This window comes from Hippopotamus amphibius, chromosome 14 (assembly GCF_030028045.1).
Source record: "Hippopotamus amphibius kiboko isolate mHipAmp2 chromosome 14, mHipAmp2.hap2, whole genome shotgun sequence".
Taxonomy (NCBI): Eukaryota; Metazoa; Chordata; class Mammalia; order Artiodactyla; family Hippopotamidae; genus Hippopotamus; species Hippopotamus amphibius.
This window is the reverse complement of record NC_080199.1, coordinates 5,395,133-5,407,428: the sequence shown is the minus strand read 5'-3', so window position 1 is coordinate 5,407,428 and position 12,296 is coordinate 5,395,133. Positions and strand designations below refer to the sequence as shown.

Sequence of the window (12,296 nt, the reverse complement as noted above, 5' to 3'; positions counted from 1 at the left end):
CACTGGAGGTTTGAGAACCTTAAAATGCTGTTGCTACATTTTTTTTTCTCCCAATTCAGAAAGCAAAGTGTTACCATAGTAACAGGACTATGTTAAAGATGTCTATTTTGCATAGCACATAAAAAGTAGGTTTCCTGTTTACTCGCTTCTTTTCCCAGAAGGGAGGGGGGCGAGGGGAGGGGGAGAGAGGAAGGAAGGGGCTCAGGCTGAACTTTCAGCTGAAACCCCCTCGATGTGACCCGGTGGATTCTAGCGAACACTTCAGCCCATAAAGGCAAGGGAAAACACAGCACAGAAAATAAATGCCGGCGTATCTTGTCATTGTCGAAAACATGATGCAGTTAACACCGATTTCCTGGTATTTGGGGCTTGCATTTCCTAATCTACGGTGATGTGAGATGCCTTCAGAGGACTTGGTTATTTTTGTGTTTGCTCCCATTATTGTTATTTTGGGAGTGATGTTGTTTTTCCCAGAAGTAGCTGTCCAATTTTTTTTTGTTTGTTTGTTTTTAAAGCGTGGAGCGTTGGGACCACTTAATTGCCACAAGTGAATTTCACATCTTCTGGTGTGGATTGTGTGCAATCTTAAAATATATATTAGTAAAAATCTTTCACTTTATATCCCTTGTGTTCTATATACCTATTATAAATACATCCTACCTTCCTTCTCCCCCTTGACATCATAATTTATTTCGGTCCTCAGGACTCTAAGAGGTCTGCCATGTGTGCCTCACCTTGACACAGGGCCCCACGCTGCGGCCTCGCTCAGTACCTACCCCTTGGCCCCCGCGGCCGGGACAGCACCCCCATAAACCAAAGTGTCATAGGGCGCGACAGGGAGGGGGCGGCGGGGCAGGGGCACTGGGGGGACAGGGGAGTCTGACCTACCTTTTATATAAGAGAATGCCTTAATAACTTCATGATGATGGAATTACAGCCTGTGTGACCTTTGGCTTTTAAACTTCTAGGTCAGAGCTGGCTCTCTGCTAGTCTCCTAAATGCTCTCCCTGTGTTGGATAAAATGTGATAAGTATAGCAGCTGAGTCTGCTTTAAACATCACCCAAAGCAGACGGACGACTTTCCTACAGCTTCAGAGCTGTACATCCTATTACCAGTACCGCGACAGTCCATCCCTTCCCTCCAAGCCTGGTTCTCTACCAACAATGCCCCTTTGTTCCACCTGGTGTAGTGGGACTATTTCTTCCTTCCTTTTTTTTTTTTTTTCCTGTGCATTGCTATTTGATAAGAGTGAATTCCTTCAAATGCACCCTAATCTACTGTGTGTGTCGTTGTGTCTCCTACTTGCCTCTTAAAATTTTAGCAAAACCAAAGTGCTGTGCTATCTAATTGGGGTCTTCCTCCCAACTGTGTTTCAGAGGCGGCAGCAGTGAACTGCCTTTGCAGACGGCCCTTTCCCCCGGTCCCCCACTTCCATGAACGCCTCATCTTCCTGGACTGACAGCCTAGCGTCTGGCTGCAAGGCTCCTGATTAGCAAACGCGATTTCTATCCATGTATCACTGCTTCGGCTATAGCTGCTGTTGCGAACGGATGGAGTAGGAGACACCAAACGTGAATGTCCCAGTAGTGATGCGGAGGGTGGCGTGTGAGGAAATCTTGTGTGAAGGCCTGCAGAGCCCTGGATGATAGGAGTGTGTGCAACAGTGAGGACTAAAAGCTAGCGCTCTCCGAAAGCCTCACGCAGCCAGTCTGTGCGACAAGACAAGTCCGGGGTGCAGCTCCGGGGGGGTGGGGTAGGGGCCACTCCCGAGGCAGAGGACGGCTTTTCCAGGCCTGGTGACCTGGGGCACCTGCCCGGGTTGCTCCCAGCTCTCGCTCCCGCCCAGCAACCGCTCTGCCTCCCCTCGGCTCCTGCGGAGGCCCGAGCGCCCGTGGAACCCGGAGGAGGAGGAGGAGGAGGAGGGGAGGGGCCGGGTGCGCGCGGTCCCCACGCGCATCTTCTACGCGAGTCTTCCAGCTGCCGGGGCGCATCCTTCGTCACCGCGGCCGAAACGCTACAGACTAGTAAGCTGTCCGACTCCACGGGGCTCTTCCGAGAAGGAGGGTGCCCTCTCCGCGCTGTGCGTCAGTCTGTCGCAGACACAGGGGGGGCCTCGGGCCCTCCGCGGGCGGCAGCGGGACAGTAAGTTTCCTCCGGGAAAGCGAAGGCACCGCCGAGGCTCAGACCTTGTAGTAAATGTTCGCCGGGCTCTGCGGCGGCATCTCCTGGACTATGTACACCGGGTGCCCGTAGTCCCCGCTGACCTTCTCGTAGTGGGGGCAGAAGACACTGTCCGCAGTCCTCAGCGGGATGATGATGTCGCTGGGCTCGGAGCCGTTGTTGTTGCCGCCGCGCTTGGGCGTGGCCAGCGTGCTGAGCGACAGCGCGGCCGTGTGCTGCGGCGAGTGCTTGCGGTGCCGCCGCCGGTACTTGAGCAGCAGGACCACCAGCGTGATGATGATGACGATGAAGATGATGCATCCTGAAGCAATCCCTGCGAATAAGGCCACTTCGGAACCGAGGATATTGTTCCCAGAATGTCCGGCGCTGTTGCCGTCTGTGCTGGAACCTGCAGCGGGCGGGAAAGAGGAGCCAAAAGGGTCACCGCTGTCTCCAGGGCCGCCCGGCTGCTGGCGGGGCCCTTCAGGTGGGGAAACTCCGCGGAGGCCAAAGACTTTCCCGGCAGCTAGACTCTGGCAAACCCATCACCTCGTTTCAGAGCTCAATGCAGGGATACATGAGGAGGTTGGGAATTGACAGATACACACTACTGTATACAAAACAGATCACCAACAACGACCCACTGTAAAGCACAGGGCACTAGACTCAAGATTCGGTAATAACCTATTAGGGAAAAGAATCTGGAAAAGAATATGTGTATATGTATAGCTCAATCACTGTACTGTACACCTGAAACTAACATGACATTAGAAATCAACTATACTTCAATTATAAAAAAAAAAAAGGAGCTAAATGCAAACAGCAGAAGCCAGCCATCCGGGAGCTGGGACTCCAGGTGGGACTTGGATACTGCTCCCAGACCTCATCGCTTCTCTTCTATACATCACCATCCATCAGCTGCGTGGACCGGCTGTGGCAGCCAGCCCTTGATCTTGCCCCACGTCTTAGCCCAGGTCAGCCAGCCTGCGGCCACCACCAGAAAGAGGAAAGGAAGCGGCCGATTCTCCAGGTCAACATTTGCTGCCTGGGCTGCACGGCTCTTGCTCCTTCCTCGAGCTCCGGTGGCTTCACGGGAATCTCCGAACCACCTGCCTTTAAAGGCAAGCCCTGCCTACCGGCAGAAGTGCTGGAGAGCTCACAGGGAGTGATGGGGTCTGGGAAAAACGTTCCACCCGTAACTCATTTGTATTATTTGATTTACACTTAAAATAGATTTGGAAGGCAGCAGAAATTCTCACGCAGAACAGACTGCCAACCCAAATGTTAAGCACTAAAAAACTGCCTGGCATCATTATATTATCCATTTATCAGTTTGTCATAAGAATTTGACACATCTTGTCATTGAAAGTTAGAAATAACAACTTCCCTCCTTGACGCTTAGAAGGAGATGGAATATTGCTACAGACGCTAAACTCACAGGACGACCAACCAGGCACGCGGATCCCGAATACAGAACTGCTGACGTCTGCTCAGCGGCCACCGTAAAACACTTCATTCCCGGGGTAACAAATACATAGCTATTTGTTCAAAGACTGCTGAGAAAACGAAGTAAAACGGCAGTCAATTTTGTCCAGTATTCTAAACTTCTGTCAGGAATCCGTTTAATATTTTATTTTGCACTGAAAACGTGAAAAAAAAAGTTTTGACGAAACCACCTGAAAAACGTGGCATTATGCAATGTGTTCAGATGTTACCATCTTAAATGTAGAATAGGATCAATCAGGCTCTCTGTGGATTAGATATAATTAGATGAGGCATTAGGACCTTAATTATATATACATTAACACCGGCTTGAAGCCAGTGTTGCAACCAGCACCATAAAGTGTCAGCCAGTGAAAATAGCTTTGATCTGAAAGAGCAGTGCTAATAATTGGCACTTACACCTGATGAATTCTACTCTTTCGAATGTAAGACTTTTGTGGGAATGAATTATTTTATTCTGACTGAGTAATTACTAACAACTAACCGAGAGCAACAATTGCTGATGGTGGTAACTACAAGTTCATCCCCCTGGTGCAAGAGTACTTGGACTCTGTTCTACCCCCTGTGATATGAGGAGTGTGGAACACACAGATCTAGACACACACGGGTCATGCTGCTATACCTGGATTTGGTTTGACAAAGGGACTTGTTGTTGAACTTCTTCCATTTGTACCAGCTTCCAATTCTGGCCGTCTGGTTGGATCATTATGCCTGGTTGACCCAGCGGAACTCGCATCTACATGAAAAACAAGCGATTACTTACAGCACAGACATCTGACGGGCTCTAGCTTTAGGAACTGGATCTATATCTCAAGAGGCATGAATAGCAATGAACATAAGATTCTTTATGCAAAGTACTACGAGATGCAAGAATATAATTTTCCTTTGAAAACAAAACGGTTCTACTAGTTATTTCAGAGGTTTAGATGGTGAGGCCATCTGTGGAAACTATAGGGATTCTCAAATTTGGCCGGCAGAACACTGCAGATGACATTTTAATTTAACTGAGCGAGTTGACTGACTACTATCCCAATTTCTAATTAGAAGAATAATTCTTTCTGCACAAGAGGTCATCTCTGTGTGAAAAGGCTCAATGAACACAAGGCTTCTGTAGTCAAGATGCAGAAATGGACAAAATGGCACTTAGTTTGCATCCTGGGTATCTTAATCGTGAACCCAAGAGGAGTTTTGCTTTTAAGAAGGAAAAACATATCCGTAGGTACGGATGTGGCAATGGACATTGTACCTGGCTGACCTCAACTTTTAGAAGTATCTCCAGTAAAACAAGTGGGCTGCATCAACTTGAGGAGCTCTGTCAGCGGCTCAAGGTGCAGAGAAAGGTCTGCTTTGGACACTGAACTGAAGAGCGAGTGTAGGCGCGCGTGGGCAGTGCTGGCGCCAGACTAGCTGGGGGCTGGGCCAGGTCAGTGGCTCCGTGAAGCAGCAGGCGGTCTTTACCTTGTCCAACCTTCATGAGGATCTTCATGGCTCTTGTCTGGCACACCCCTCCCTCCTGGTTATCCAGGCCCTCCAAAGACCCATTTGATGTAGCTGATTAAAAATAAAATGGACAAAACAAAAAAATAAAGAAAAAATCAGGAAATCAATAAGCCAAGTTTACATGAACATGAAATGTCTGAAAGCAATTTGGAAAATAAGAATTCACTCTTAGTCACAAGTTTTCGGAAAGTATGGGATGCTGAAAGGCAAAACGAAAAAAATAAAGAAATGAAGAAACATGGATGTGGTCCACACTGCCGCACGTATGACCTCTGGTTTCCAATGTACTTAAGTGCTTTTGCCTCCCTTTATAATCAACAGATTTCATCTGAATCCACAGATCAAAGGGATAGCATCTTCCAAAAAGCTGACTGACTGTTTTGGACTCAACCTCCAAAGAGCAGAATAGTGAATGTGGTAATATCATCGTACAGCACCTGCTTCCTCTACTGCAGATTTCCTGCCTCGAGAACAATCACCTTGACGCTCCCCATTTGTCAAGCGTCCAAGTTCTAGAAACACTCAGAGAGGAGCCTCCCACGCCCCTTTTCTTTCTTCAGCCTTACTGGAGCCTAAGAGGTTGTACACGAGTTCAAGTCTTCAAATTCTGGAGTTTTCCTCCATCATTCTGTACTCGACCCGAAAGAGCGGATGTGTCATTACCATCACCATCAACCCGGCTCAAACTCTTCAACCCAGCTCCCTGGTGCAGAAGAAGTCTGGATGGACAGAGGGACCCACCGTGCCCACTGCTCTGTGAGGGGCCCGGGACAGCTCAGGACGTAAGGTGAGCACTTCGCTTAGGTCCACCAGTTTGATTCCCTTTCCGCCTCAAGAAGGAGGAGGAAGGAGGACAGAACATTTGACCATTTTCAGTGTCTGTTTTTTTCAACGGCCTGTGTATGCCCTACTCTATTTAAACCCATTGTTCTATCTCTTTAGGACAGTGAGTTCTCTGAAGAGTGCTGTAACTGAAGTTGTAAAAAGATAGGCTGCCAGGTACCTTGCTGAGGGACAGGCTTTAATTACAGGTCAAGTTCCAGAAGAGAAAAGGGGGTGGAGAGTTAGACATTTTCATTCCTCCACAGTTCAAGGGGCAGGGAACACAAGTGTTTCATATGCGATTCTGCCATGTCACTGCTTCTCTACGTTAATTATCAAAGTCTTGTCTGCTAACGCTACACTTTTAAAAGCACAGACTTTCTGATAAAAATACATCCAAAGACATTCTTTTAATGGGCAGCAGACCAGTTGGCCAGGCATGCATGGAAAGACTCTGCTGTAGATAATTACCTTAGCTGGAAAACAAGGCCTGGATTGACTTGGCTTTGTGTTCTCCATTTAGCAACTTTTACTTTCACTGTTTAGCTTAATAACAATGGCTGCTTCTTGTGTGTGTACATATCTCTTTGCTTATCTGAGCGGTTCCTTCAAGTCCAGCCTCACCATCCTATCTCACTCTTCTGCTACTGCTGACACTGAGTTTCTCCTGGGAAACTGGGCAAAAATTGCCATTATAATTTTTTTTTTTAGGGTAAAAAATAGATAGTATTCTCTTGTAGATTGTTGAGAAAGTGTTTGGCAGATAAGTTAGAACAAATACCGAAGAGCTCTGCATGCTTCCATGACTCTAAAAAAACTGCCTTTTTTCCCCATTTTCTCTATCTTCTTTCCCTTTTCTTCCTTCCAAACATGTGCCTAAATTTCAAAGTATGCTCTCCTCCTAAAGGCTTAGAACAGTACAGATAGCTGCCAGCAGGCAGTATTCTGGGCAGTTTCAGCGCAGCGCTATAACAGAATCTTCCCTTAATTATTTAGAGTTTCCTCATCTGATTTTTCTCAAAATTTAGGGCATGTTTTAAATAGGAAAAAAATGGTGGAAAGCTGATGTCTCTATCTGACTGACGGTTTCAAAGGTTTAGTTTACTTAATTCAACTGGAATCTCCATGTTTTCTAATTAACATATACATAAATGCACCCCAATGCCAAGCTCAATGACTAAGTTTTTCTTGCTCAAAGTTTAACACTAAGCTGACAGATGATAACAATAAGAGCTGAAGGGTGGTATGCCGGGGAGGGGGGGGAGTGAGGGGAAGGAATACAGATACTGAGTTGGCCAAAAAGTTATGGAAAAACCCAAACTTTTTGGCCAAACCAACATTTATTTTACCCTTGAGGTAAAAAGATCAAAGATTCAGGTCGAAAATTAAAAATAAATAAATAAATAAAGGAATACAAGAAAGGATAGACAAGACTTGGCAGAGAAGAAGCACTGGTGAATGTAGTTCAGAACTGCATCTGCAGAGGCAGAAACTACAGACGACTTCTACTTTGTCACTTTGGAAGCACAAGAGGTGCACATAATTTAAGTGGCTTTTTCCTTTAATTTGTAGATCAACGCCTTTTCTGAATACCAATGTCCTCGTGGAGAGCTCCCTTTGGTTTACTCAGAGTGATGTCTGAAGAACCCTCAACTGTAAAGAACTCCAAAAGTATTCAAATTAAACTGCAATCTATAATTTAACAGCCACAGACTATACATGGTAGGAAGAAAACTGTGTAGCATGAGAATGAAACTGCTTTGCATCTTTAACAGTGGAAACTTTTTTATTCCTTGGGGAGAAATAAAACTCTCAAGCCCTGGAGATGCAGAGAGGGAAAAGTAAAAATGCTGCCTTTGCTGAGTTCTTGGAGGCTGAGGCCACTGCTGGGTGGGGGAGGACAAGGGGTGAAGGGGGAGGGTGGGCCAAGAGGCAGAACACAGTGAGTAAGGATGGCTCTTCCGCTACATTGTGGACTCTGTATCTTTCCCCTTTAAGTCAACTTGCAAGTTGCAAAGGCTACTGAAAGATATGGAAAAATTCATTCCTAATGTTAAAACAGCATTACCAATACTTGGCTATTTAAAAGGGGGCTAAACTTTAAAATACAGACAGAATTCCCTGGAGGTCCAGTGGTCAGGACTCTGTGCTCTCACTCCTGGGGCCCAGGGGTTTGATTCCTAGTCAGGGAACTAAGATCCTGCAAGCTGAGTGATGTGGCCAAAAAAAAAAAAAAAAAAAGTTAGATGTTCTGCTGTGAAAGATTTTTGCCCTAAGTTAGGAATGAGGTAAGCTGCAAGGGAAAAGCCTGTTTCAAGATGTCAGTACCAATGGAAACTCCAGAAGGTCAACTTCACAACAGGTTCAATTATAAAAGGACTCAGAGTAACTTCAACTTATTTTGTATTTGATCTCAGAGTAAAAACTAGTGTCTCTCTTCCCCATGATCTTCGTATCAAGGAGTGCAGGGAGTGTGGGCCTCATTCTAGAGGTGTTCTGCCCTCCCTACCCCCACCACCTTGAGAAATGGCCCAGCTGAAAGTCTTCAGCACTGATGGTGCCTGTACTGGCAGTGAACTCTGAAATAAAGCCTCAAGATTAATACTGTGATTTCTGCCGCAACAGCCAGTCACCAAGAAGCTTTAAAAGGCTTAGTGGCTGACTTTGAAATATGACAAGAAATGGCTAATGCCTGGGGATAAAATCTGCTTCCATTTTAGGAGACAGTTGTGCAATTATTCTTACTGTTGATTTGAATGTATTGGGAAGTTTTAACTTGGAGAAAGTCAAAATAAATTGTTAACCTCATTCTACTTAGTTTTTCTCTGCATCTCTCTACCGGCATCCTGTAATGCCACCACAATCATAGTATTACTGTACTAAATGGATGAAATTGCATTTAATCATTTAGAGATAGAAAAAATAACATTGTTATATCTAAGCTTTTAGTGCCCAGACTGTTTTTCCCCGCCTTGGTCCAGGGAAAAAAATAGGCTTTATGAAATTAAAAATTACTAGAAAAGTATTATCTAGTTAGAAAACAGGTTTAATAAAGATACATGGGCATTTGATAGCCTGCTTTTAAAAGCTTTTGCTTCAGGGATCTAATTGCATGTAGTGAGTGTACTGAAATCACTAGATTGTTCCCCCAGGGCCTGATTTTAAGTGGGTGGAGATCACTGCTCAGCAAAAAAGGACCCTGAGTTCACACTGCCTAAAAGTTCTCTTCACATCTGATAACTATTCTGCCAGCATCTGTGCTTTCCCTTTATTTGTACATGAGCTTGTCTGCAGCTCTTACTCACTGGGGTACTGGTTATCTGAGTGGAAACAAGGAGAACCAGTGGGCAAAGCAGACCAAAAGGACAAGAATACTTCTGGCTGTCATAAAAAAGGGACAAAACTGGGTCATTTGTAGAGATGTGGATGGACCTAGAGACTGTCATACGGAGTGAAGTAAGTCAGAAAGAGAAAAACAAATATCGTATAGTAACGCATATATGTGGAATCTAGAAAAACGGTACGGATGAACCAATTTGCAAGGCAGAAATGGATACACAGATGTAGAGAATAAACATACGGACTCCAAGGGGGGAAAGTGCGGGGCGGGGGGGGGAGTGGTGGGAAGAATTGGGAGATTGGGGTTGACATATATACACTAATATGTATAGAATAGATAACTAATAAAAATAAAATCAAAATTAAAAGAATACTTCCGGCTGTGTTTTTCAGACTGCCCACGGAGAGGAAGTCCTATCGCATTTTACTGCATCTTCATTTGGTGGTTATTGCTCTGCCCCCGGGGAAGGGTAAGCTGCCCTGGAGGTTGGCTGTTTTTATTTTAGTCTCTCACTTCGGTATCAGTTGGAGAATTAACTGCTGGCTGTGCGCTGACATATGGGTCTCATGCACAGAGGTTAGGAATGAGGGCAGCAGAAAAAAATTCTGCAGAGTAAGTACATCTCTATGAGGGAATATTCTTAGGTTATGATGGAAAAAATGAAACACCAAAACATACTATGGAGGACATTTTATACTATTTTATTTATGTATTTATTCATTTATTTATTTATTTTTGGCCGTGCCACACGGCATGTGGGGTCTTAGATCCCTGACCAGGGATCAAACCCGCGGCCCCAGCAGTGGAAGTGCAGGGTCTTAACCACTGGACCACCAAGGAAGTCCCTGTACTATTTCAAAATGTAGCTTATTGGGACGGGGAGGATGGGGTGCGGGGTTGATGGACATTCCAAAGTAAATATTTTTTATCAACTTCATCAGAAAGGTCCACAAAAGAGACACAGATAATAAGCATACAGGGACAGGAAAACAAGAGAATTTGGTTTTCTAGAAAGAATAAAAAAACCTTGTGTTCATATACAGCTGCACATGACATAATTTGCTCTTCTTTGATTATGAAACAAAGAGCATTTTAAGAAAATCCTCTACCAACATCATCCTCTTGGCACTATTCTAGTCCACCAGGCCATCATATGCTGGCCCTCCTAATTCTGATTTCTTAGGGCAGCCTTTCTACGCATCAATCTCCTGAAAGTCAACCCAAGAACTAGAAGAACTAGAAGCCTATTACCTGGCAAACTGAGGAACTCAAAGGAGCAAAACCAAGTGAGAAATGTGAAAAGTAAAGCCATGACGTTAAAGTAAATATGACACATAAACTAGGTTACTGTTTTCTTCTACCAGGGCTAGCAAATTTTTCAGTGTCTAAAATAAAAAAAAAAATTAACTGAGATATGCAAGTTGAAGACTTCAGAAGGCTGATAAAAATATAACTACTTAATGTGAATATACAACCCAGGAAGCTAAGACCTATCTAACTTCACACGCTGACATGAATTCAAATTCAAATTATATGATGCACATTCAAAATATTGTACTAAAGAGACAGGAATTCAATGCCTAGAAGTCAGCGTAGTTCAGTGCCTTGGGTATCACGGTTATCCTCTAACACCAACTCAGAAGGAAAATTCTAAACGTGGAAATGATGATAGGCACTAAATGCCAAAAATAAATGCCCTTTTCTTTAATTAATAAAAACTGAAGCAAAAACATCTGTATAATGTGCCGAAAGGGTGATGAAAAAAAAAATAACTTCTAACTTCTTCCTTTTTATATGCTTTTCTCTGTGGATTTACAGTCAAAGAAATGGCGAATATACTGTCATGATTTTCCAAGGGCCTCACTATTTTCGCTTGGCGTAATATCAAAAACAGTTCAGCATTATTTCACATCATATGGCATTTCATCCCAGAATGCCTGATCTTACAGTAAAAGTTTTATAGATACTTCTTAAAACGGTCTCGATTTGAAGAAAGAAAAATACAAAGGAAGATACAGGCTGTGTGTGTTTTTCACCTGAGGAAACAGTGTTTCAGTATGATGGGAAGAATCACTTGCAGTAAACCAGCATCATTCTGGCTGTGTTTTGAAATTTGAAAGCAGTAAATCAGGCATTAAGAGGTAATAACTAGCTTAGCCCCAGTGACTTCTTTACGACCCAATTCATTAGTTTCTCCACTAGACAGCACGATTTGGAAAAATGAATTAAAAAACCAGAATCACAATTTTGCCCCTCCTCCCATATTAAAATATGAGTAAAGATAGCAGGTATCCAGTGTAAATGGATGCTCTCGAGTAAAATGGTATAATTTTATTTCCTCAATTTTAAACGTTCACCATGAACAATAAGAGGATATTCTACTGACAGCTTAGAAATGAGAGTTTTGAAAAATGTAACAATCTCAAAACAGTTTCATAAACTGCTTTTGTTTGTGTGTTCATTAAAAGATTGGATGACATTACTTTGCCACTTTAACTCTGTTGGGAAGAGGGAAGATACAAAGATATTAGGTAAACCTAAGTCTAAGGGTGCCAATATATGTTATTGTATGTCCCGTCTCCCATGGACATTGAGGGAGGTCAGCCTATGGAGAAAACAGTGATAATATAAAGTAATAAACACCATCCCTAGAACATAAGAAATTCCATCACAGCTTACTATAAAACCTCTTCACCATTAAGAAGTATATGCAAAGATCAAGGTGGTGACAATCATTGACGAGATACCCCTGAAAAGTCACTGACTGTGTACAACCAGAGTAGAAAAGATGGGGAAAGGGGAAGCAGTGACTGTGTGTGTGAGTGTGTGCACACACACAGCAGTTACATGTCCAGGACAGAAAACCTTTCAGGCTCAATGGTGCTCTGACACTCTCCTGAGAAAGAGCAAACAGCCCTGGCAATAAATAGCCAGTCCCCTCTTTTTACAAGAGACATGCTTAAACATGAG

General features: G+C 44.0%; 1 protein-coding gene across 1 annotated transcript in view; it reads right to left on the bottom strand.

Moving 5' to 3' along the window:
• Positions 1–356: 356 nt before the first annotated feature.
• EFNB2 (ephrin B2) overlaps positions 357–12,296 on the bottom strand; it is a 44,246-nt gene continuing 32,306 nt past the window's right edge. The window contains exons 3-5 of the mRNA XM_057707671.1: positions 5,123–5,215; positions 4,287–4,400; positions 357–2,570 (exon numbers count right to left, since the gene is read on the bottom strand). Of these exons, the coding sequence (XP_057563654.1) occupies positions 2,182–2,570; positions 4,287–4,400; positions 5,123–5,215 (596 nt within the window). The 3' untranslated portion in view covers positions 357–2,181. The remainder of the gene's footprint in view (positions 2,571–4,286; positions 4,401–5,122; positions 5,216–12,296) is intronic.